General features: G+C 39.9%; 3 protein-coding genes across 7 annotated transcripts; 2 read left to right on the top strand and 1 right to left on the bottom strand.

Moving 5' to 3' along the window:
- Positions 1-131: 131 nt before the first annotated feature.
- On the bottom strand, positions 132-5,332 carry LOC103975874 (mediator of RNA polymerase II transcription subunit 31). 3 transcript variants are annotated; one of them, XR_001976527.2, is made up of 8 exons: positions 5,179-5,332; positions 4,965-5,062; positions 4,047-4,143; positions 3,828-3,906; positions 2,726-3,021; positions 2,512-2,564; positions 1,662-1,708; positions 132-489 (listed from the first exon to the last, which is right to left on the bottom strand). XR_001976527.2 is itself a non-coding variant. In XM_009390992.3 (7 exons), the coding sequence occupies exons 1-6, from the start codon at positions 5,226-5,228 to the stop codon at positions 1,696-1,698; spliced, it is 633 nt and encodes a 210-aa protein (XP_009389267.2). In that variant the 5' UTR covers positions 5,229-5,332; the 3' UTR covers positions 132-489; positions 1,662-1,695. The 3 variants fall into 3 exon arrangements, 2 of the variants coding, with proteins under 2 accessions (XP_009389267.2, XP_018677152.2); XM_009390992.3 differs by lacking the exon at positions 2,512-2,564; XM_018821607.2 differs by lacking the exons at positions 132-489; positions 1,662-1,708 and having other exon boundaries at positions 2,511-2,564.
- Positions 5,333-7,111: 1,779 nt separating this feature from the next.
- Positions 7,112-18,160, top strand: LOC103975875 (putative casein kinase II subunit beta-4). 3 transcript variants are annotated; one of them, XM_009390994.3, is made up of 6 exons: positions 7,112-7,228; positions 7,307-7,644; positions 9,239-9,457; positions 17,096-17,205; positions 17,282-17,447; positions 17,817-18,160. In XM_009390994.3, exons 2-6 carry the CDS (start codon positions 7,428-7,430, stop codon positions 17,945-17,947), a joined length of 843 nt encoding a protein of 280 aa, XP_009389269.2. In that variant the 5' UTR covers positions 7,112-7,228; positions 7,307-7,427; the 3' UTR covers positions 17,948-18,160. The 3 variants fall into 3 exon arrangements, with proteins under 3 accessions (XP_009389269.2, XP_064952080.1, XP_064952081.1); XM_065096008.1 differs by having other exon boundaries at positions 7,151-7,228; positions 7,332-7,644; XM_065096009.1 differs by having other exon boundaries at positions 7,151-7,644; positions 9,242-9,457.
- A 1,808-nt stretch (positions 18,161-19,968) lies between these two features.
- Positions 19,969-24,109, top strand: LOC135605659 (phosphatidylinositol 4-phosphate 5-kinase 5-like). Its single transcript, XM_065096007.1, has 3 exons — positions 19,969-21,148; positions 23,136-23,394; positions 23,522-24,109. Exons 1-3 carry the CDS (start codon positions 20,157-20,159, stop codon positions 23,693-23,695), a joined length of 1,425 nt encoding a protein of 474 aa, XP_064952079.1. The 5' UTR covers positions 19,969-20,156; the 3' UTR covers positions 23,696-24,109.
- Positions 24,110-24,285: the final 176 nt, after the last annotated feature.

Genomic DNA, 24,285 nt, shown 5'->3' with positions numbered 1-24,285 from the left:
TTTCTTGCAATAGGCTCCACCTTGAAGTACTGGTATTTTAATTGACCGGTCAAAATCTTGACATAGTCGAACATGAATCATAACTTCATGTTACATGCTGTGTCATGATACTACATCATATCAAACAAACATATCAACAAGATTGAGAAATCATTTAAAGCAAAGTGTTTATCTCAACAACCACGACACCTTGAGAATTGGATACCAATTTGGCTAACGCTACATCTACCCTCTTGAGGGATGACAACTCTTAACTTGAAATAATGAATAAGATCTCTATGCTTCAGTACGACCATCCATGTCAGTATTCCATGAGAACCTTCCGGGTGGAAGGAAGTTTGAGAGTGCAAAACCCACAAGCCACTGACTTCATCAGTAAAGAAAACTGAAGCAGCAACGCATCCTAGAAAGTGCTTTGTAGTTTCTTCGAAGCCATCAATACCATGAAATATTGTTATGTAAGCTATGCTCCATATCAGGACATAGGCCCTGTCCACCAAAACCATAAAGGGTAAATGAACTAATATTAACCTAATCCATACAAATGGCAGGAAAAAAAATCTGAAAAAGTTTGCCCATCATGAGCTGTATGTTCCAATTCATTCAACTGAAAATGTGATCGTAGAAAATATGTTTCCCCCATTGATTGAGAAAAAAACTTAATTTTAGATGTGATTCTCAGCGGTGTCAATGCGTGATCGTATAATAAATAGATATAAAAACGATAAAACCAAGCAACAAGACAAAGTGAATGGATGGATATAAACTGCACATAAATCAAACAAGTTAACTAATCTACAGATGGATTAAAACTTAACCATATAGCACACCCAGACCCATCCCATGCCCTAATCCAATCAACTTCCACATATATATAAAGTAATCCTGGTCATCCATATCAATAACAAGCCATAAAAGAAAAAAAAATTGATAGAACTATGTTTTTACAGAAAAATAGTTGACTATTAGACTAGCATTATTAAATCACAAACAACAACATATCATATTAACTTGTCTGTAAGATATTCATCTGAATCCCTGCTTTTGACATGAACTTCTAAGAATAAATCCTATGCTCTGCACACAGTTAAAATAATGCTTAGGACTTGTTCGAGAGGCAAAAAGAAACCAATCTTGTTTCTCTAAATATATGTAGGAAAGTATTCCAAAAGGATGACTTACCAACAAAATTTGAAATATATATATATATATATATATGTTAAAGGCTCCAGGAGCATCAAAATGCCAATATACCTTAAAGCCTAAGCAAGAGGCACAGACAAGCAACTCTGAGTAATGCCATAGGCCATAAGCATTCATGACAAATTATTTTAGACATAGCAGAACTAAGATGTAAAAGTTATTAACTAATATCAAACAATTGAAAAAATATTTTGGCACATTAGCTCAAAAAATTAAAGTGTATTGTCTAGTTCTAGATGCAGCATGGATAAAGCAAAAGTATGACAGCAGCAAAAGACAAAATAACATCGATGAGTGGAAGAAAGAAAATGAAGAATACAAAAGATGTATGTCGAAACAAATAAAGTGAGAATGGAGATGACATGGAGGAACTCAATCTAAAGCATTGAGTATAATCGAAGAATCAAAATAAGACAGTCACATGAATGTAGCTAGAGAATGCCTACATAGAAGCAAACCTGATCATTTTCTTCTAGGAATGATTTGGCCCTTTCAATCTTCTTTCCTGCAATTTATAAAGGACTTGTGATTACTTGTTATGCATTAAATATCATATAGATGGATATATATACTTTCTATAAGCACCATAATTCTATATATCAAGGAAAAGAATCACAAAGTATTAATTAAGTACTAAAGCTAAGGCTTTTTAAGACAGTTTAAGTTAAAAAGGCAATGGGTTTAGACAAAATATAAGATACTAATGTCATGACTCAAGTGGCTTTTATAAACCTTAGCACATCACTGAAATGCTTAACCCGAAGATTTTGGTGCTCGCTATATAAAACATACCTACATCGCCACTAATTCCTACTTTTCCAACATGGTTTTCTAAAAGTGTCATAATCTCTCCACTCGAGTTCTTAAGCCAAAGATATCACTACTTAACCATGTAAGTCATTTATGCCAATCAACCTATTTGTAGTCATTGACTATGAGAATGGGGCATCACACTTAATCAAGTTTCTTTACAATGTTTTCCTTCTGAATATGGATGCAAGTTTAAACTTAAAAAAAAAGGCTGGAATAGGCGGCCTTGTAGATTTCTTAGGTCAAGTCAGACTAACCTAATTAATACATCAGAGGTCTGCAAATCAATTAACTATATAGCTTCACATTATCAAAGTTCCATCAAGGTCCAGTTGTTGGCTTATAAGAGGAGCAGTTTCATAGCTGGTTCCCTGGCAGCTCAACATATTGGATATGTCAAGTTATAAGAGAACTCATATGTCACCCTATCAAATCAAAGACATGGCAAATTTACACTAAATCTAACAGAAAAATGACATAGATAATTCATGCATTCACCTCTTGGATGCATGTTTTACTGGACCGACATTATGACTCTAAAGCCATATCACCTGTCAAATAAAAGTTAATTATTGATTACCAGGTCCCAAATATCATGTTAATCAGGAACATGAATGATAATGTTAAGAAATGTATGGTATAGGCAAACCAAATGATATAAATGACAAAATTGCTAATATGATCAAGGCATTCTAGATACTAGTAAACATACTTTCTCTTCCTACGATCTCCCATGGTATTTCTGATGTCACTCTTTGGGATGGCAGATCCAGGTTGTCCCACAAACTGCATTGGAGAGAGTGCTGAGGCAGCAGAAGTCATAGGTGGCATCGATGGAAGTGGAGGTGGAGATGCATTTGGAATCGGCGCTCCAGCCGGAAGAGGAGCTGGAGCTGGAGCTGAAGCTGGAACTGAAGGAGGTTCAGGAAGAGAACGCGGTAGAATGTGCTTCAATCTGTTGTTCCTGTAGTTCTTCCAGAAATAGTACTGTTGCCGATGAGCCAACTCCTATGTGAAATGTTGCAGAGAATTGTTAGTAATCTATGAAAACTAAAATCATCACATGGGATGAGAACTCAGAAAAGCATTCTTCACAAAAAAAATTTCAGATTGACTTTAAACCTCAAGAAGGTAGGTTAGGATTTGCAACAGGAAAAAACAGAGATGGCACTGAGAAGATTAGAAATTGGATCCACCACATTTTTTCTTAACAATCTCAGCAAGCTATTTTCAAGGATAAGTAAGATTTACCATTCTATATAGTCCAATATGCATGTTAAACCATGACCATTTAGATAGCAAACAAATCTGTGAAGTTGTCAAAACAGCATACACCATTTACCAAATACCCATGTTTCACTTAATTTATGTTTTATCGTAAAACTCAGTAAAGTAGCTAATCACAATCATAAACAAAAAAATCGAAGACAACCATATTCATTCAGATTCAAATTCCTAGTATTAGAGGCCCTTTAGTCATTATGCATTGTTCATCTTCTTCAAATGATAATTAACAGTTCAAGTTAATGTGACAATAGAAAGCATCAGATACTTGAAATATCACAAAACAGAAGCATTAGAAAGAACATAACAACCAGTAGCTAGTCGAAAGATTATTATCATCCTAACAAATGAATATCCAAAATACATCCAGACAAAAACAATAACTTTTCCTTCCTTGTAACAAGTCATAAAAAGCATAACAGAATAAGAGCCTAATATTAAAACTAAGAAACTAAGAACCCTATATTTACCATACAGAAAAAATAAATAAAATAAGATCATTCACAATGATCACATGCTGGTAACATTACCTTGCTACCAGGATGTGCCATTGCATTCCGAAAGTTAGCATTTTGGAGAAGCTCAAGAAAGAAGAGGCAATGAGGATACCTGTGATCAAAACAAGGCATCAGTTAGTGACACCAAACAAGTAAATATTTCTTGTGTAATCATCTTTGAAGAAGATAACCATTTGCGTACAGAAAGATGAATTTATGGTGATCATCATGTCGCTTTTTAGCTTCACTCACATTATGAACTTTATGTACTCAGGCCTTTGCCAATATTTTAGATATTTTAAGTATCCGATGAAGGCCTCATCCTCAAAATAGCGATTTTGAGCAAGATCTGTTTGGAGCAAAATAAGGAAATACATCATGTGAGATAAAGTAATGGAGAACACCACATGAAGAGTAATATTAATAGATAGCTTATTTCCAAATTCATCTTTTTTTTTATAAACAAAAAACATCATCGAGCTAACATATCAAAGAACCTAAGGCTGAAACTTAGTGCTGTTTTTGATAAAGAAATCATCCGTCAAGTGGTTTTTATAAGAACGAATACAATCCTGAATGCCTGTTTTAGAATGAGACACCCATTATTTAAGATAGATTGATCAGAATATGATCCTCATCAGACAGCAAATGATTAGGTTTTTCTCCCAAGTTACACGCAACAAACGCAGCAATGGTTTCATAAACAATATAATTTTCCATCAAAATGCGTACAAATATAAGAAACTACAACAAGGTAGACACTAATTTTAACATGCACTCAAGGAGCTGTTAAATTCTAAAGGGCTGAAACCCTCTGTCGTCTCTTGAGATTCAAATTAAATAAAAAAAAGAAAATTTCACCGTCAAGACTTTCCAAAGAAGAAATAAGAGGGACAAAAATCACTCAGCATACTGAATTTGGCTACAAATACACAGACCTCAAATATAAGATATTTAAGAGTTACGAACGCAAGTAATTTAGTGTATTTTCCATCATTCAATCTGGAACGACGGGAATGCCACAATCTCACAAGATCCAATTACAGTTGTACACGAGCAAACCATTTCTGCCTAAATAGTTCTCAAAAAACGAACACAAACTTTCTAGATTCATGGGGAAGCATATAGAAATGCGACAGACTACCCTTTTTCTGTCGCACAGTAACTCACAGTGGATGTAAGTCGGGTTGGAGAGACATTGAACGAATTCCAGCTCGAGAAGAAATCGTTGGCGGCCATCGTCAGGGTCCTTGTAAGGGTTCTTAGATCTGTACAGAAACACCTCATAAGGATGAAAGAACAAGGAGCAAACAGAAACCTACGATCTAACAAAATCAGCTACCGAGAAAGAGAGGGGCAAGAGGTTAGGGGAAGAAGCATTTACGAAGTTTGGGATTCAGCGGGACGATCCGCGTCGTCTCTGCCGGAAGCCATCACAGCAACCCTAAGGCGCCAAGAGTTAGGGTAGAGCGAATAAGACTTGAATGGAATCGATTAGACTGAGAGCATCGTAGAATCCAATTGGGCTGCATCGGACCGGCTTGTATTCTCTTTAAACGGGTCTGGTTGTAGAGTTCAATACGGCCTATTTGTAAGGGCAAATTCCCAATCTTAAAACGTTTTTAAGGATAAATCCTTCGTACAATTGCAAACCAACTTACTTTTTACAACCCTCTCTTTATTATTTTATTATTGATAACCCTTTTATTAGTGATAATCTCTTTTTTAATAAAATATTTATTTTATTATTTACTGTCTTAATATTACTTTCTTTTTTTTCTTCTGCATAACCTCTAATTTCATCATCATCATTATTGTCTTAATATCCTCGTAAAGAAAAATAGAAAGAATAAGAAGAAAGAAAGAAGGATAAAAATATGAGGACGAAGAGGGGGAGAAAGAGAGGAGGAGAAGAAGATGGGAGTATCTGTAAAAAGATAATTTAAAAATATTAATTTTTTGAATATATCAATTTTAATAATACAAAAGATTATAAATTTTAATTTGTAGTAGCAAGGAGTTTATTTCTTATTATCAATTCAAAATTGATGACATTTTATCTTCAAATTAAGCTTCTACGCAATCCATATGGTATTTTATTAAAAAAAATATTATTGAGTATTTACTCAGATATAGCTCATCCAATCGATTTTTAACTGTTGGCATTCTTTTTTGTCACTTCGATGAAAATGACCCTTTGCCCTCCACCAATTGCCCTCAATCATTGTTACCTCTACTCTCATCACAAGTGATCTTCCTAGTTATCTCATATTCTCTTCCTCCTTTCGCTTTCTTCTCCTCCTCCCCATCCTTTAATGTTGTTGATCATTCTTTATCGTCTGTTAACTTCTCCTCTTCGGATAAGAAAAGTGGAGGCGAGGGGAGGGATAAGATAAGCATAACGGTAAAAGTTTATTTTGATAAAATGCTCATCTTTTGGGCATGTAACTATGATAAATGATAAATGTAGAAGTTTGTTATTAACTATCCTTTTTGCTATCGATTTTTTAAAAAATAATAAAATATTATTTTATTATATAACCAACATAGTATTATTATTTTTATTTTTTATTCTCTAATATTTTTTAATTTATCCTTGTTGCTAACATTATTCTCTACTAATATCGTCATTACACACATTATTATTATCGATATCATATTCATTATATTAATTATAGAGATAGCTTTTCATCCCCTATGATATCACTCTATTCATTGTTGATGATATTATTAATGCTTGTTTGATAATTCTTCAGTGTTTATTTTAGGTATAACTAAAGTTGACATCATTTGATACCGTGTGATCCCTTTAGTTGCCTCATTGATGTTTTTATAGGGAGAAAGAGAGAAATAAGAGAAAAAAATAAAATACGAAAAGGAGTGGGAGAGAGAAAGAATGATATTTTCGTTTATTTAAAAATTACTTAAAAATATTTTAAAAATTAAATTAAATTAAAATTATAAATTATAAAAAGGGTTGCAAATACTGTTATCTTAAATGTAAAGACGTAGAAATTGTACATGTACAAGCAGCGCAAAAGCACGTACGTCTTTCCTCGGAGGGAAACGACGATATGAGAAGCGCCATAGGCGAACGTTCAAGATGCAATCAATCACGTTCAGGAATCCTTACCAATGACGTCCGCAACCTTTCTTGTCCCCTCTTATAATCACACTCTTACGAACGGTCGAGATGCGATCTATCGGGTTCCGGAATCCTAAATGCCAACGTGTCCTATGTTTACATTTCTACCCCTCACGGGCGAACGGGCAAGATGGAATCAATCGAGTTCGCGAATCCTGACCGCCGACGAGTCCTTATAATTACATTTCTACCTCTTTGCCATCCTTCTTCCTCGCTCGCTCTTCGATCCCAAAGAAGCAAGCGCGCTCCTTCCTCTCTCTCTTCTCCCCTCGGAGGGGAATAGACCACAGTAATTTTTCTTCAGATCCTGGTTCCTACGCCGAATTCGTTATCGTTATTCTTGAAATCGAGGTTCCTTTGGCCCCAGATTTGGCGATTCTTCTGGATTTCAGGGTTTCCGTTTGGTTCCTTTGCGGAAAGGCGCGGTGAATCTGTTTCGAGCTAGGTTCGGGGGAGACGGTAGAGTGGATCGGAGAGAGGAGGGAGATATGTATAGAGAGAGGGGAGGGAGCGGGTCGAAGGTGGAGATTGGAGCCGTTGATCGGAAGCGGATCAACGATGCCCTCGACAAGCATATGGAGAAGTCTCCGCCATCGGCTTCGAGGGGTTTGAACAGCAAGGAGAAGGATAGGCTGTCGGTGCCGTCCACCTCCTCCGGGAAGCAGCCTGAGCACCGGTCCTTGTCCAAGAACAAATGCTCAGATGGTGAAATTTCATTGTCCCTTTATTCTTTATTTTGTTTTGTTGTTTCTATTTAGGGATTTGTTTTGGAGCTGTGGACGACAAATAGTGACCTAAAAGACCTTTCGTATATGGATTTCTCGTCTTGATTATGTTTTTCTTTTATCTCAAGATCTGTTTTGGTTCGTAAATTTCTTATTATAACCACGTATGCAATTCAAATATAAGGTTTGTGTTTGGGAAAGATAAATTGCACATATAGTACCATTCTCCCTCCAAAACAGAAGAAAAAGAAGGGTAACATAAAAGGTCGGTTCAGTAAATATGATAAGTGGAAACGTAATCTAGTCGTCCATTCTTGATGAGCAGGTGACAATCAATTTTTGGTACATGGAGTAGATGTCCCTAAGAAGTCTGTCGTGATTTTACTTCATGAACAGGTTACATGGAACCTATCTTGAGTTTTTGAGGTAGTTCATATCCCAGGATCCCTATATTCCTGATTTAGGTTTGTTATGGAGCTCTCTCTGCAGGTTGAAAAGTCAGTCATGCATTTTTTTCATGATGAAGACATTAGTTTCTGGATTTTTCATGCATTTCACAGCTAAAATTTGATTGTAGATTTCACCTTTGCCTTCTTCGTCTATGCCATTCTCTTATGAAGGGACATTTTTTGTAGCTCACTAAGATGTTTGCCGATTATCCCTTAGTGTGAGCTTCACAGTCAATCCATTGATTGACACGATACACATTGCTAATTATTTGTAGAGATTTTACCACTGCATTTCTGGAATTAATCCTGACTGGAACATCTGGTGTGCTGAATTTTATGAGACTCTTAGGAATATTATTGGATGTTTCTTCAGCTTGTTGGTTAGCCATATTCAGCTTTACAAACTTCGTAGTCAATGGGTGTTTTCTCTTTATTTGAAAGGAAGAAGAAAAGGAGTGGATTGTGTAACCAATTGCTTCCCTAATCTTGAATTCACTAGGGAACTTGTTTGGTTCTCAAGATTAACTTTTTGTTTCTGATCTGTTATCAAATTGCATGATATTTAAATTTACCTAGGTGGCTTGAATTATTTGTACAGTGTAAGGTAGTTGTCATATGAGCAGGTCATTGTATTAAGGCTGAAATAGTACTATATATCTTGTCAATAATCTAACTTCTGTTTTGGTTTTGATAGGCAGTGATAGATCTGAATTTAATTTTACAATGAAGAAGACATGTAAGTACAGGAAATTGATGCTAAGTATGTCAAGATCAGTGAGCTGGAGTTGGTGCGCAGATGTGTTACTGTTCCTCAATAGCAGCACGAGTTCTGCATTCTTGGATGTCTCCATCTTTCCTTAAACATCTCTAATAGACTTAGTTGACCTCTCAATTTAGTTATGATGATTGTCTTATTGTATGTGGATGTACTGATGCTTCCATATATTCAATACTCCTCCCCTTCTTTCTCCTTGCATATACCAGTTTCATTTTATCTAATGTTAATTTAGCATGATTCTAGGTTTCATCATCTTTTTTTCTTACTAATGTTTATTATTCTTGTATGATTTTTGGCATATTGGTGCGAATAGGCCTTTTTAACTTTTGCTATATCGGGTGATACAGAAGAATCAGAAACAGATAGTGAAGAGTCAGATGTTAGTGGTTCTGACATGGAAGATACATCTTGGATTTCATGGTTCTGTAACCTAAGGGGGAACGAGTTTTTCTGCGAAGTTGATGAAGAGTACATACAAGATGATTTTAACCTATGCGGGCTAAGCAGTCAAGTCCCATATTATGATTATGCTCTCGATCTGATTCTGGATGTTGAGTCTTCTAATGGTAAGCATGATTACCTTTATGTTCACTGGGACCTGCCTAATTGGATACCATTTTATTTTACTCTTATTACAGATAGTTAATGCACAATTGATAGTTTCAATATTTTGAATCCTAATTATTTTCTGTTCTTTGGGTAGTTATGGATCACTTCTCTAGGAAATTACAGTAGTTAGGCTGGTCATCATTTTCTTTATTGTTGAGTATTATCTGCAGTGTTAAAGTTCATGTTTCCTTTTTTTTATTGGTTTATTAAGCCTCCATATCCTAAGTTCTTTAGAGTTTTAGCACACAAGTTTAGGAGAAAGTTCAGAAAGGAAACATGTACAATCATCTTAAGTATAAACATCGTTTCTATTTTTTGGAATTCTTGGATATTAACATATCCTTTTAAACATAAATTCTTGCTAACAAACAAGTAGTGAACAAGCTTGAGGAGTTCAGATAGCTTTACTAGGCTCTGCACATAGTATTATGGAACAGTATGCTAACAATATTTTTATTTCTTTTTAAGACAGCAAATATCCTTTATCGGGACACTTCTTTCTTTTTTTCAAAGAATACCATAATGTTAAGGACAAATGTGTTTGTGTACGATGATTTCTTTAAACACTAATTACCTGTACTTTAGATATCTTCTATTTCGATTGTTTCTAATAGACAACTATCTAATGCATTTTGATTAAGCGCTTTGTGTGTATGTGATTATATGGGCTAATTACAGATTACTCATATAGTTAGTTACCTTTAGCATTTCTGTCCCTATACTTTCAAAAGTTATAATGAGATCTCTATATTTATGAAAGTTTTTTAATCCCGTTTTTCTTCACGCCATCGACTCTGCTGACGAAAATACCGTAGGTTTTACCACTGAGCATGTGCGGTATTTTCGTCAGTAGAGTCGACGGCATGAGGAGAAACGAGATTAAATGTTTTAGTTTTTTAAATATAGGGATCTCAATGTAATCTTTGAAAATGTAAGGATTGGGATGCTAAAGATAACTAATTACAAGGGGTAATCTGTAATTAACCCGTGATTGTCTTTTACACTGTTTATTCATCTTTAGTAACTTTTGCTGTTAGTGAATTTTGATTTCTTGGGTTATCATGATAAAGCACTGTTGCATGTGTTTTGCCAATTCTACTCACATTTTTAGCTCCAGCTGAGACTTCATAATTTTGTGGTGCATAGACATCTCCCAGAGCTATTTTGAGGTTCATGAAATTTTGCTCTTTAGTTGAAGACTTCATTTCAATCATGATATATGCTAATAATAGATAATTTCTGGCTCCTTTTTTGCAGAAGCCAAAAGAGGTAATATAATTATTTGAAGAATTAAAACTTATTTACAAAAGTAATATTTCAGAGAAGAAACAAGAGAGAATATATCATGTACAGTTGTACATGGAATTTAGCAAGACAAAATCATGCTTGTGTGGCAACTACAAAACCTCCATCATCAACATAGCTAGCCTATGATCCTGATCCTTTATTGGATTGCCATGGCACTGCATTTTTAAGAAGCATATATTTTCTTTCAAGTTAGCAGGATCCTTCCATCATGGAGCCATCTGATCCTGTCTTCAGTTCTTCACCCTATTTTCACTTGATATACTTTGGAAACTTTCAAACTGTTTCTGTTGTAGGTCTAAGAAGCAGACAATTTGGAAGAGATAAAAAAGTTATAGTCACTGGTCTCCAGACTAAAGAAAGAATACAAACGACCAAAATTGGAAACAAGTTTAAGTAGTATATTATATTTGAATATTTTGAAAGTATTGAAAATTTTGATCATGTTACAAATGAGTGGTTAAGTTATTAAACCTCCATAAATTTCTGTCACATAATCTGCTTTAGAAATTTCTTACCCATTCTTTACTTGCTATCAATCAATCAGTCAAATCATATGATCAAAGATGACTACCTGTTGATGTAAACCCACTGCAGATAATTTGAGAGAGAGAGAAGTGGAGGGCTCATGAACTTCTGGTGTCTAGACTATTTAAATAATATCAAGGACTACAAATGTAAACAGGTGATGGATATATAGTTTATGATAATGAAAGTATAAACAGGTGATGAATATATAGGTTATGAAAGTATTGAGAGACTCTATTGTATTAGAAAGGAGAGGCTGTGTGTTAAAACCCTAACTAAATGATAGATGATTAGTAACTTTTTGTCATGATTACCTAGGTTAAGTTTTGAAACACTGAATGATGGATGATCAGCAAGTTATCTGACAAAACTAACCTCCCTCCTCTTCACATATTTTATGTTCTTTTTTTTTTCATTTTATAGTATAAATGAAATTGAAGATATTATGTCAGTCTGTTCTTCTCCCTTTTTTTTCCCCTTTTATTTATGGTGAACTTTGAGATTTTTCTTGGGGTAAAAAAAAAAACCATAGCTTACATGAACACAATTCATATAATCATGCATCAAACTGACACAGACTTAGCTGGATTTGCCTAAGTCGTGCGGCACCCTCGCGCGTCCGTCCGCAAAGGTCAGCCTCCCCGAAGCCTCCCATTGTCCCTTAGGACCACCAAAAGAGAGAACGGGTTAGAGAGAACGCCTCCAACGGGATCCACAAGCAAACATCTCCGAAAAACACTTCATAGACAATGCAAATTACAAACAGACTTTACAAGCTCTGAACAGTGGCACAACAAAGGGTAAAATGGTCCATTACAGACCGAAAAGCTCTCGCACGTGTCTACATGACACAACCTTTATTTACAAGCCTAAAGAGGCCACCAACCCAACTAAAATGGGACTATTAAGCCTTCGGCCGCCCCTTTACATTCTGTACAAGGCATGAACATGCCAAACGACACGGACATACATAAGCATTACATCAAACACCTTGTTTAGAAGTTTGTCCGTGACATTCTCCCCCACTTATCCCTTCGACGTCCTCGTCGAAGCCTTTGTGAACACTGCAACTCTTCGCCTTTTCTGAGTCTTCAATCTTCTGCTCCAGCTGCAATGCGCCTCCTGGCTCCCAGCTGCTCTCCGCTGCTGTTTTTGAGTAGTCGAACCTTTGATCCGCCATGCTGCTTCAACTCGCCAATGACTCTGACTCTGGTGTGGGGTTGGCTGAGTTGTGTTGATCCTCGTTGATTCCTGCGGATCCACCAAATGAAGGAAAAGACCATTCTTACTGCGCCAGTTTCTCAAAATTTCCACATGCTGCTTGAACTGGGTGGATGCTTGTTGGAGCTTTAACGAGCATCGCCTCGCAAACTTCTGAAGTTTTAGGTCCTTCCTCCACAAAATCTGCTCATTGACTCTTCTTTCAGTTAGTTGTCACATCCAAGTAGGTTCGCATCACTTCCGCTTTCGATTGGCATTTCGTTGGGAAATGAAGCGGACAATCTACTCTCAGTAGCACTGATCACCGTTGGTGAGGATTTGACAACTATTGTCTTCCATTATCTTCGAAGGGTCTTTGAACTTGTGCAGAGCTCCTCTGCTGGATAGATAAGAGAACTGGGGTACTCGGTTTCGCCCATTCTCTTAAGAGTTGAGAAGGCAAAGGTTACTTGACTTCGCCCGCCTCCTCGAGGTTGTACTTCATGCATCGAGCTGGTTACTGGCCTTCGCCTGCTCTTTGCTCACACTTCTGAAGCACTTGAAGTGTTTGCACTCCTTGCGTTGAGTTAGCTACTGTGATTCACCTTCTCAATGCCATTGAACTTCTGGAATGCAGGAAGTTTTCACCCCAACTTGGAGTAATTCTCTGATAGATGAGGTCGCCTCTGGGATTGTACCGTCTTCTCCATCAACCCTGCCGCCTACTCCACTGAGTAGCAAAGGTACAGCACCACGTACTGCCTGCTTCGTTCCTTGGTCGTGCACTCTTGCATGACCCGAAGTCCTTCACTTACGGCTATCTTGATGAGAAACTTGTTGACACCGGTCTTACGAAGTTTCTTGGCCTCTGCCGTTCAGCCTTGTCTCGGTACTTGGAGATTGCCTCTGCATGCTCCACCTCCTCGGCCCCTTTCACGACCAAGCGCTCTCCCTCCGTGAGAGCAAGGGATCAATGACTTTGACGGAAGTCCCGCCTCTGCGGTACCATGGCGCTGCCATGCCCATGGCCCTACTATCCGTCGCCTCGCATCTACATCCCTTTTCTTCACAATCAGTAGATATGCCTTCGTGACACTCCTCTGAGTCCACCTCCATTCTCACTGATTGCTTGATTTTGGGTAGCTAAGTCCCTCTGGACTTGTCGTCGCTTCCTCGCCCCTTTCGACCTCCTGCTTCAACACCTCTGTGTTCTCCAAGCAGTCTGTTTGGTCGATGGAAAGACAGACTGCAACTCCCATGCATGGCCTCTGTCATCACATTGTAGGGTTTGCACCGATTCTGTTCTCCTTAGCTTCCTTGGTAGCAACGTTCGCTTACTCGACCTTGTCCTCTGACTTGTCGGGCTCCCTTAAGCAAATATGAGCTCTGGAGCAGTCCAACTCTCCAGCTGCTTCGATCATACCTCTGCATGATCAAGTCCCTCTCATGGGACTCACTGGTACTTGCATTCGAACTTTTCCCTTGGTGGAACCCAGCCCCCATATGCTGATGACCAAGGTTTTCATCCGATGCAAAATTCGGTGCACGCCCGGAAGACCCGTCTCTGCGGTACCATGGCCTTCACTCCTTGAATCCATAGCCCTTCTTGCCGTCGTGTTGTTCACCAAAGCGGAGCTCCCAGTAGCTCCCGATCATACCTCCATATGATCTAGTCCCTCCCGGGACTAGATCGTGTGTGTCGCATTGCCACGAACTGTTCCACCACGATCCGCTGCACCATGTCGCCTCCTGGTGACATCTCCATTGCATTCTGATCCTTGTGGAATAAACTCGAATTGTGAACCCTCCATGTGTGGCCTCTACCAATTCATCGCAGGGTCTCCTCCACCTTCGATTTTGTTCGCTCCTTTGGCAATCGACCTTCATCCACCCACTCTTGGGTCACACCTAGTAGCACCCGAAGTCCACCGACTTCACTGTAATTTGTGCACCATTGTCTGGATCCTGGGCCTCTGCCCCAACCAGCACAATCTCCGCTGCGCACCGCTTCCCTCATGGCAACTTGAATGACAACACTGTGGCATATTCTTCAAGAGTACCCGCCTCTGCGTCCTCTTGCCCCGTGCTAAGGCCTTCTGAACTCAACTTCGCCTCCGCAAATTGAGTCGCCTTAGTTCCTCCATCAAATGCTCCTCCGAGATAAGGTGCATGTGCCCCGAAGCTCCCTTCGTCTTTGGCACCATGCTAGATGAGTCCGCTCTGTCAGAATGAAGGACCCATGGAACAGCATGATTCTACTCCTGCCTCTGCAAGAGTTCATGTCCTTGACCTCTGTCTAGGGAAAGCGCTGTGCCTCTGCTCCATGTTCCAACTTCTATGCTGGCTCCCTTCATGCGGCTTGGGTACTTCGCCAAGTTACACCCCAGTTGTTCCGCTCCTCGTTTTTGCATTGAGTCGATGGTGGCCCTCGCGCCCACCATTCCACGAGTCAGCCCTCCCTTGAGTCCGATCTCCAGATCGACTCCAAGTGTGCCTTCATTTAAGTTGCTTTAGGTTGCTCCCCCACTTGATCTCGCAATGCATCCACCAATGCATTCTCTCGAGCGAGATCATGCGACAACTCCTCGCTGCTTGCTCGGTCCATTGAGCTTCGTGGAGTTGTTGTTTGTGATGTACTCCTCCTCAACATGTGAAGTCCGTCTCACATGATTCTCCCTCTGGAGTGCCGAGACTTATCCCTCCTGGATAACTGTCCCGTTGGAGCAACATCTCTCTTCGTTTCGGAGACCACCATCCCCTTGGACTACTCCGATCTGCTGAACAAACTGTGCATTGTTCTGCCTCTTGCACACGCACTTGCTAGATTGCACCTCCCCGTCAATACAGCCCCCACTACGCCCCTCAAGGCCTAGCAACATGCTGAACTCATTGCACACTTCAGCCTCCTACGGACGTATCCTTCACATGCCGAAGAGAAAGTTTCAATGCTCCATGGCGCCGAGTCTCGGTCGCCTTGGGATGGCCACGAACATTCCATCGTTCGCATACAAGCCCATGCATGAGTACTAAATTCTTCGAGTTAGCAATTCCCCTCACCTCTGTGAGTTTCGCACAACTCTTTCGGTCGCTGAGCAACTCATTCAACTTTGCATGGTCTCGTCCTTTGCCAAGCGCCTCGCTTGCCTTGAGCACCATCAAGTAAAGTTGTCAACGTTGAGCCGTAGCTCAAACTCAGCCATCCCAACCTTTGTGCGCTCCGCATTCTTCCAAGCTTGCCTGTTCTCGTGGTGCCTCTTGCGCGAAGGGTTGGCCATTCCTCTGAATGCCAATGTTAGATGCCCGCTCCTCCGAGCGACTCTTTTCCCTGCATCTCCATGCCCGTTTTCCCTCAAACGGTCGCGCGTTGCTGACTGCCCTCAACGCAGCCCCGCTAGGTCCCCCACGTTTGCATGTCAAGTGTTTCTATGAGTGCTTGTCCCGCTCTGATACCATATGACATGGACTTAGCTGGATTTGCCTAAGTCGTGCGGCACCCTCGCGCGTCCGTCCGCAAAGGTCAGCCTCCCCGAAGCCTCCCATTGTCCCTTAGGACCACCAAAAGAGAGAACGGGTTAGAGAGAACGCCTCCAACGGGATCCACAAGCAAACATCTCCGAAAAACACTTCATAGACAATGCAAATTACAAACAGACTTTACAAGCTCTGAACAGTGGCACAACAAAGGGTAAAATGGTCCATTACAGACCGAAAAGCTCTCGCACGTGTCTACATGACACAACCTTTATTTACAAGCCTAAAGAGGCCACCAACCAAACTAAAATGAGACTATTAAGCCTTCGGCCGCCCCTTTACATTCTGTACAAGGCATGAACATGCCAAACGACACGGACATACATAAGCATTACATCAAACACCTTGTTTAGAAGTTTGTCCGTGACAAAACGGCAACTCAAAACATAGTAGTAAGGCATAGTGGCAAAGGAGATGTCTCCTGACTGCAAGAGCAGTAGGATTCTGATTCTCTCAAGTCCAAAAGAGTTGCTAGTTTTAGGTACACATACCCATATGGATTTAGCAGTAGAGACGATGGCTACAAAATTAACTTGTTCAGGAGTACCATATGCAAATCAACATTATATCTAGGTCAATGATGGGTTTCTTCTTTGGGAGATTGACAATGAGGTTCCACTTGTAGGAGATTGGCTGTGGGTGAGGTTGAGGGATGATGCAAGGCATGCAGTGGTCAGCCTCCAAGCCAAAAAATGACACTCATTGATCTCCAAATTTGTTGAGTAGAAGGAATTCCAGAGAAGCCTCTAATTTACTTTGCATTTGGCATTCTTTGTGCCACAAACTACTGCACTCCCTTGATAGACATATATGTGAAAGAATGGTGTAATCGATGATCTTTGGAGGCTAAAAAAAAGACAAGAAAAGAAAAGGGTGCTGAAAGTTGTATATATGAGAACAAAATCTTTTATAGCTTGCTCTTTGCATTGAACTCTATGCAATTTTTTTATTGGCTGATAAAATCAATACTTTGTATTTCTTGTGTGGGACATGGAAGTTGGGAAATCTTAATGGGTTTTTCAATTGGGCAGGAGACATGTTCACTGAGGAACAAAATGAGTTAGTTGAATCAGCAGCAGAGATGCTGTATGGTTTGATTCATGTTCGATACATATTGACCAGTCGAGGGATGGCTGCAATGGTAAAATCTTATCCTCTCTGTTTTTTTCATTTCTGAATTGCTCATCAATGACATTTTGTACTGACATGTTCTGTAGCTTGAGAAATTCAAGAACTATGACTTTGGAAGGTGTCCTCGAGTTTACTGTAGTGGCCAGCCCTGTCTTCCTGTTGGGCAATCAGATATTCCTCGATCAAGTACTGTGAAAATATATTGTCCCAAATGTGAAGATATATACTATCCACGATCAAAGTACCAAGGCAGTATCCTTTTCCCCCCTAGTTATTCTTCAATAGGATGATTGACTTATGAAAAAAATCTTAAATAGTAGATGCGTTTTGATAAGCTGCTTTTCCAACATGATTCGTGCCTGTCTGCAATCTATTATGTGTTTTTGGTCTTGGTCTTGGTCTTGGAACACTATTTTGCCAAAGCACTATCTAGTTTAACGACACATGAATTATATTTCTGCGGCAATGCTAATCATGTGCATCTAAGTTCTGCTCAAGCAGTTTGTGCGCTGTCCCAAACCTAACAAAGTTATTTCATATTTACTTGATTAAGAAAAGGATTTACTCTAGCTGCATGGATACCTAATTTCTGTCTATCGCTATTTGCTTGACCATGCTTAGATATTGATGGAGCCTACTTTGGGACAACATTTCCTCACTTGTTTTTGATGACGTACGGGCACCTCAAGCCACAAAAGCCATCACAACAGTATGTTCCCAGGGTGTTCGGCTTTAAAGTTCACAAACCATGACAATGGAGGTTGAGCCACCGGATGAACAGAATTCTGTTGCTTCTGGAGGTGTTATCATAATGCAGCAAGTGTCAAGCTGCTTTAATTATTGAGAAAAAAGAATCTATAACGAGTTGTCCTATTTTGCAAGTTGTTTTTTATATTAATCTTATAATTACTGAGCAAGTGTAACTTTTCATGGTTGATTATTAATTTCCATGCTTCATTTTGCCAGGTTAGTGGCTTTTGCCCCTTTATTTTTCTCTATCTTTTGGTTTTCAACAATAATTTGGTGAAAGATTTAATATCTAGATGGATTACGTACATGACATCGACAATAATGATTTTGAAGATTTCTGTGCGTCCAGATGTATGCGTTGCACCCATATCATCTGGAAATGAAGTTCTTTGCTTTTATTGATGTATGCTTAATGCATCTCTTTTTTAGAGTGCTTTATGTGGAAACAGTTCTGCAGTTATTGGTCAGCTCATATGATTTTTATACTTTGGGAAGTATATTAAGGTCATAAAGCCTTTAAACTCTTATGTTTTTCCTTCTATCATTGGATATCCAAAGGTTTTATAGTAGATCTCACCAAAAGGGGACAAAAGCATGGATTTGGGTGATGGTATATCCTAATTTCAATGTTCCTGATTGTTTGTTCTTGTTTCATTTAAGGACCTAATGGTGTAAACATGGAGGCAGGGCCAAGTCATTTGGCTCGCAGCAACAGAACCCTCAAAATAGGATACTGTTGTAAGAAGGGGATGATTTAGAGGTCAGGCTTGTTTGGCATGATTGGCTTCGTTTTGTCAACGAGAGCATGACATTAATTCATCTGACATCCTCCATCATAATGCTTGTTTCTTTGCAATGAATGCCAGCCCTAAATATTTTTATCTTATTTGGAAGAACTTTCTCAGTAAATACTAGATCTATATTTTCCTTACAAACAAAGAAATTACTTATGTCATGTGGATCCTATGTCATAAAAGAACAGCTTTATCAAGTGAAAACAAGAGGACCATGGACGACTTTGCAAACATAGAGTGGGACAGTATTAGATCAGCTAGGTTTAAACATTATACGTGCCAATAGAAAATGACAACCATCTTAGCTGTCTCATAAAATGTTTCTCAATTTACATATGAATACCAGTGAGATCAACAATGAAATAATAAATAATAAATAATTGATGTTGGACAGAAGCTAATCAGCAACGGGTCATGGATCACTGCAGGAAGGTGAGGAGAGACGTGTTCTTGAGTTTTCCATGGCTCTTCTTCAGTAGACTTGGTCTCCCTGTTTCCTCAATTGACCTCAGGGAGGGTCTTCTCATTTATACGAGAGAAGGAGAAACTTCTGTTCTCTCTCATTTACATGAGAAAGGAGAAGATTTTCTCTCCATGAAACATACCTCCTCTTGTTGAAGATTATCATCTTCAACAATTAGTTTTTGTGACTATATTAATGAAACAATACTGAATGCTAAAAGAAAGGGATAGGATTGGAGTTCTTTGTATGCACAATCATGATTACTGCATCCTATTATTTCTTGAGTACTAAGGCCTCATCATATTCTTGTTGGCCTGTGGTTATCCGATCCCCCATGTCCTCCTGATGAGAAGATGCAATGGCTTTACCTGCATATGGAGCCGTGGCTTAAATCTGGACTTACCTTATTAGTTATTTATCCATGAATAACAACATAGGGTGGGCCAAGAAAAGGACATGAGCACTTGCTTGCTGCAAACTCTAAGGCCGGCCTTGCAATTGCTAATTTAGGTACTAGCAGTGATTTTACAAGCCAAGCACAAAGCACAGACTTCAATTTGGGAAGAACTCAAAGGTCTCACTACAAATCAAGTAGAATTGAAATAAAAGGAAAATAAAATAAGAAAATTAGAAAAGAGGGGAGAAAAGAGAGAGAGAGAGAGAGAGAGAGAGAGAGAGAGAGAGAAAATGGATGGAGAGTCGCATCATTCAATCATGAAGCTGTCTGACAAAATGCTCACATAAAAAATGCTTGGATGACCGATGACCATTCTCACGTTGACACCATCACACACCCTCGCCCTCCCTTCTCTTCCTTTCCTTCGTATTTGGTTGCAATAAGGAGAAAAGTGAAGAGAGACAAGGAACTCTTTTCTCCTCTCTCTCTCTCTCTCCCTCCGTGTGATGAGGCAGCAGTCGCAGCTACCGCACCGGTCACCGCCCATCTCTCGATAAATGCATCATAAGAGATCGGAATCCGAGATCGGAAAGGAAACCCACGCTCCCTCTTCCTCTTCCGGTTTCCATCCGCGTCCTCCTCCTCTCCTCCCTCTCTTCCACCCTTCCGCCCCCAACCCTAACCCTAATCTCGATTCCCCCCATGGGCTCTCCGTCCCCCACAAGCGGCCCATTATGAACCCTCCCGGCGCCGCCGAGCCCTCGCCCTCCGCCATCGCGACCTCCCCCGCCCCAGTCCGCCGGCGCCTCGCCCCCTCCGCCGCTGCCGCCCGCTCCGCGGCCCGCCACATCCTCCGCCGGCTCCACCTCCGCCTCCGTCTCTTCCTCCTCCTCTCCTTCCCCTCCCTCTACCTCCTCATCACGTCCTCCGGTGACGCCGCCCCCGATCGCTCCTTCCTCCTCGACTTCTTCTCCGCGGTCGCCTTCTCATCCGTCCTCCTCCTCGTCCTCTGCGTCTCACTTAACGCCCTGCCCCTTCCTTCCTTCCGTCTCCTCTTCTCCCGCTCCTCCGCCCTCCTCCTGCCACGCCACCACCTCCCACGCCGCACGAGCCCCGTCCTCTGGTCCATTGGCAGCTCCTCCTCCCCCGACAAGCCCAAGGTCGACCGCCGCCCGGCCTCGGGGTCTGACGTTCAGGTCTACAGCAATGGGGATATCTTCGAGGGCGAGTTCCATCGGGGCAAGTGCTCAGGGAGCGGGGTGTACTATTACTATATGAGCGGCAGGTTCGAGGGCGATTGGGTCGACGGGAAGTACGATGGGTATGGGGTGGAGACCTGGGCCCGAGGGAGCCGATATAGGGGCCAATACAGGCAGGGACTCCGGCATGGGTTCGGGGTGTATAGGTTCTACACGGGTGATGTGTATGCAGGGGAGTGGTCGAACGGGCAGAGCCATGGATGCGGGGTGCATACATGCGAGGATGGAAGCCGATATGTTGGGGAGTTCAAGTGGGGGGTGAAGCATGGGCTTGGCCACTACCATTTCAGGTGCAAGCTCGAGGATGTCTGTTCTGAGTTATTTATTATCTATTATTTATGCTGTAATTTATTTTATCTTCATTGTGGAATTTATACTTATGTTGGATTGCATGGATTTGATAGTTTAAAGATACACATTATCTTATAGTGATTCTTCACAAATTTAGACATCATGTAGTTAAATGGTGTAATGAAATGTAAATGGATTTGCCTCTCTGCTTTACTTCGTATGATGCTCTATCCTTCTTCTATAACTTGGACAGAATTGGCAGTGAACCCTTAGTTTTTGTTGTTTACATGTCTTGTAATCCCTGAACTTTAACGTGATAAATTTCATTTGGGTTTCTGTTCTTCAGACTGGTTGGTGACTATGTTCGGTTTGATTATTGCTTCATTTGTTTTTGCAAATTTCCATTTGCAGAATTGACGATTCCTTAGTTATGTTGATAATGGTCTAATCATATGACCAACCTACATGACTTTATTGGATGTGGATTTTACATTCGCAGTTATATCTGGATGCCTTTTGTTTGTCACTTCCCTTTCTTGGTTGCTTCTCTGGTTGTGCAAAGTGAGGAACATGTGATGATACATTGATTTATTTTCATTAATTGGTTACTACATTGATTTGTTTCCATATATTGTTTGAATGTCTTTATGAGATCTTTCTCCCAATTTCCACAAATTGTACTCTACCTTTTTTCCTAGCACATTCAATGTCTCTAGATAATAGGAAAGTTGTTCTGGCATAGATGCGTATGATGATGAAAGACTAGGTTGGTCTCAAGTAATCTCAGTAGGATCTGATAAAATTATTTCCTATCTTTTGTATAACCTTTTGGTTACAGCTGTAATTTTTCTCTTTAATTTTTATTTCATTTACAAAAAAAATACAATCATGACCCTAATTTGTTCTTTTATTTCTTGTGACCATGTAGAAGCAAAGAAATTGCATTGGAAGAGCATAATGACCCAAGTAAACTTTTAGTCTTGTGACTTGTGTAAGCACTGTTGCACCATTGTTGTCCAAAATGCTGGAGCTAAAATTAGCATTCCTACATTATTCTATTTATATATTCAAGTCAATGCTTACCAACCCTCATTTCATGATTTCCCCCATTCACACCCCTAAGGTCTTTGTTTGGATATACTTACCAATGTTTTCTAGAGTGTTACGTGACACCTAGGGTTCTTATTAGCCTTTCCTATAAGGCAGACCTCCATGGTTTAATTGGTATCTTTCGCAGTCGTATTATTTGCAGGCTGACTTAGTGTTGGCCTTTAGTTTTTATTTTACTATTTTTCGCTTGAACAAGTCTTGATGTTTCCTGGCTTCTAAAGTATACATATCTTTTACTTTCTGCCTAGCAGTAATTCATCTCAGCTGCTTGACTTGTGATTCCAGCAAGACAAACCTATTTTGCCTTATAGATATGCTGATATCACATTTGCCAATTAATATTAATTTTACTTTTAAAATTCCTACAATATAATGTAAATAAAGCATATTGTCTTATATTTCATGTTCTGCTTGTGTACATCCCCATCTTTATGTAATTGCATATGTTGTATACTCTGGCATGTAAGCTTTCGACTTGTAATACTGTAATTATTATGTCTATCTTAATGATTTACAAATTTGTTATGTCCTGACTCTTTGGAGTTGTTGAGATATTTAAAAGGTTGTTCTTGTGCTTATTTGCTTATGTAGTGATCTTCTTATTCTTGTGTTTCGATATTTATTTGTCGAATATGGGCAGCTGTAAGTTGTGGTCAAAATCAACTGGCCTCCAATTCCTTTTTATGCTTCCTTTGTTCAGTTAGTAACTGCATAAAACTATTATCATCTTTCCTGCTGCACCCGGACAGACCATTGTAGTACAAACACATTTACAAATAATATTATCTGTGATGTGCACCTAATCATTGTTATCTATCATCTAGTGCCTCATTCTTTACCAAATTGTGGGATTGATTTTGCACTAACCTTTTGAAGGAATGGAGACACGTATGCTGGGGAATACTTTGCAGACAAGATGCATGGATTTGGGGTGTATCGTTTTGCAAATGGGCATAGATATGAAGGTGCCTGGCATGAGGGCAGGAGACAGGGCTTGGGAATGTACACATTCCGAAATGGGGAGACACAGTCAGGTCACTGGCAAAATGGTGTCCTTGATACTTTGAGCACGCAGAGCATTAATCTCGCATCGCCAGTTGCTGTAAACCATTCAAAAGTTTTGAATGCAGTCCAGGTAAATGGGCTTTATTTCTTTCCAGCAAACAATATCTGAGCTCAATTTTCCTCTAGCAACAAAGATTGGACCTATCGTCCATCCATACAGGTAAGATTTACATGTGTTGATTCGCTTGCATCCTCAGGAAGCTCGAAGAGCAGCAGAAAAAGCCTATGATGTGCCTAGGGTTGATGACAGGGTGAACAGGGCTGTTGCTGCAGCAAATAAGTCGGCCAATGCAGCTAGGGTCGCTGCAGTAAAAGCTGTTCAAAATCGCATCCCTGACAATGGTGATGACATACGAAACCACATTGTGTGAAACATGCTTCAAATTTGGACAAATAAGTCTTTGAAGAATTACCAGTGTCTGCTTTGGACAATTAGCGGATGTCCAGAAGCGAGCATCAATAAGAAACTTCCAAGCTTCATCCATGCAGCATATTGTGTTCTTTGTCTTCCCTCTTTTCTCTTTCCACTGCTATGCTTCAACTGACCTCACTGTGAGATACTTTCAGTTGTCGAAGATAACTGATAGACGACTCAGATTTCAGATTTCTTTTGCCTTTTTGCTTGCGCTATGTAAGACGTGAATGTGATGACTGTTCATCACAATGCGGAACTGGTGGATTATGTTTCGGTCTGTGTAGAGAGTTGTTGTGTGTCCGGCTGTGCAGGCTAGAGATCAATTGGTTGTATGCGGAACCTTGTCAACTTTATGGATATCTTCAGATCACGAGATGTGCTTTGTGCTTGGCCCTTATTGCGTAAGTATGGTGATTTGTCAGGTTATGTTATGCACAATGCTAAGCTAAACGACGAACACATACATCGGAGGTGCGATGGATCGAATTCATTCTGAATGAAAGAAGCTTCTTGATCGGTTATAGGAAGGCATATTTTGGAGTTAGA

Source organism: Musa acuminata, chromosome BXJ2-2 (assembly GCF_036884655.1).
Source record: "Musa acuminata AAA Group cultivar baxijiao chromosome BXJ2-2, Cavendish_Baxijiao_AAA, whole genome shotgun sequence".
Classification (NCBI taxonomy): domain Eukaryota; kingdom Viridiplantae; phylum Streptophyta; class Magnoliopsida; order Zingiberales; family Musaceae; genus Musa; species Musa acuminata.
Note: the sequence above shows the minus strand (reverse complement) of the source record. Positions and strands in the feature narration are given on the sequence as shown.

What these genes read in the sequence shown, in the direction of transcription:
- LOC103975874 (XM_009390992.3), bottom strand. Translation starts at nt 5,228, where the DNA reads ATGGCTTCCGGCAGAGACGACGCGGATCGTCCCGCTGAATCCCAAACT. An exon ending in CCCGCTGAATCCCAAACTTC is followed by an intron (nt 5,063 to 5,178) that starts GTAAATGCTTCT and finishes GTTTCTGTACAG; the next exon opens with ATCTAAGAACCCTTACAAGG. An exon ending in CAACCCGACTTACATCCACT is followed by an intron (nt 4,144 to 4,964) that starts GTGAGTTACTGT and finishes TGCTCCAAACAG; the next exon opens with ATCTTGCTCAAAATCGCTAT.
- LOC103975875 (XM_009390994.3), top strand. Translation starts at nt 7,428, where the DNA reads ATGTATAGAGAGAGGGGAGGGAGCGGGTCGAAGGTGGAGATTGGAGCC. An exon ending in CAAGAACAAATGCTCAGATG is followed by an intron (nt 7,645 to 9,238) that starts GTGAAATTTCAT and finishes CGGGTGATACAG; the next exon opens with AAGAATCAGAAACAGATAGT. An exon ending in GTCGAGGGATGGCTGCAATG is followed by an intron (nt 17,206 to 17,281) that starts GTAAAATCTTAT and finishes CATGTTCTGTAG; the next exon opens with CTTGAGAAATTCAAGAACTA.
- LOC135605659 (XM_065096007.1), top strand. Translation starts at nt 20,157, where the DNA reads ATGCATCATAAGAGATCGGAATCCGAGATCGGAAAGGAAACCCACGCT. An exon ending in CTTGGCCACTACCATTTCAG is followed by an intron (nt 21,149 to 23,135) that starts GTGCAAGCTCGA and finishes AACCTTTTGAAG; the next exon opens with GAATGGAGACACGTATGCTG. An exon ending in AAGTTTTGAATGCAGTCCAG is followed by an intron (nt 23,395 to 23,521) that starts GTAAATGGGCTT and finishes TTGCATCCTCAG; the next exon opens with GAAGCTCGAAGAGCAGCAGA.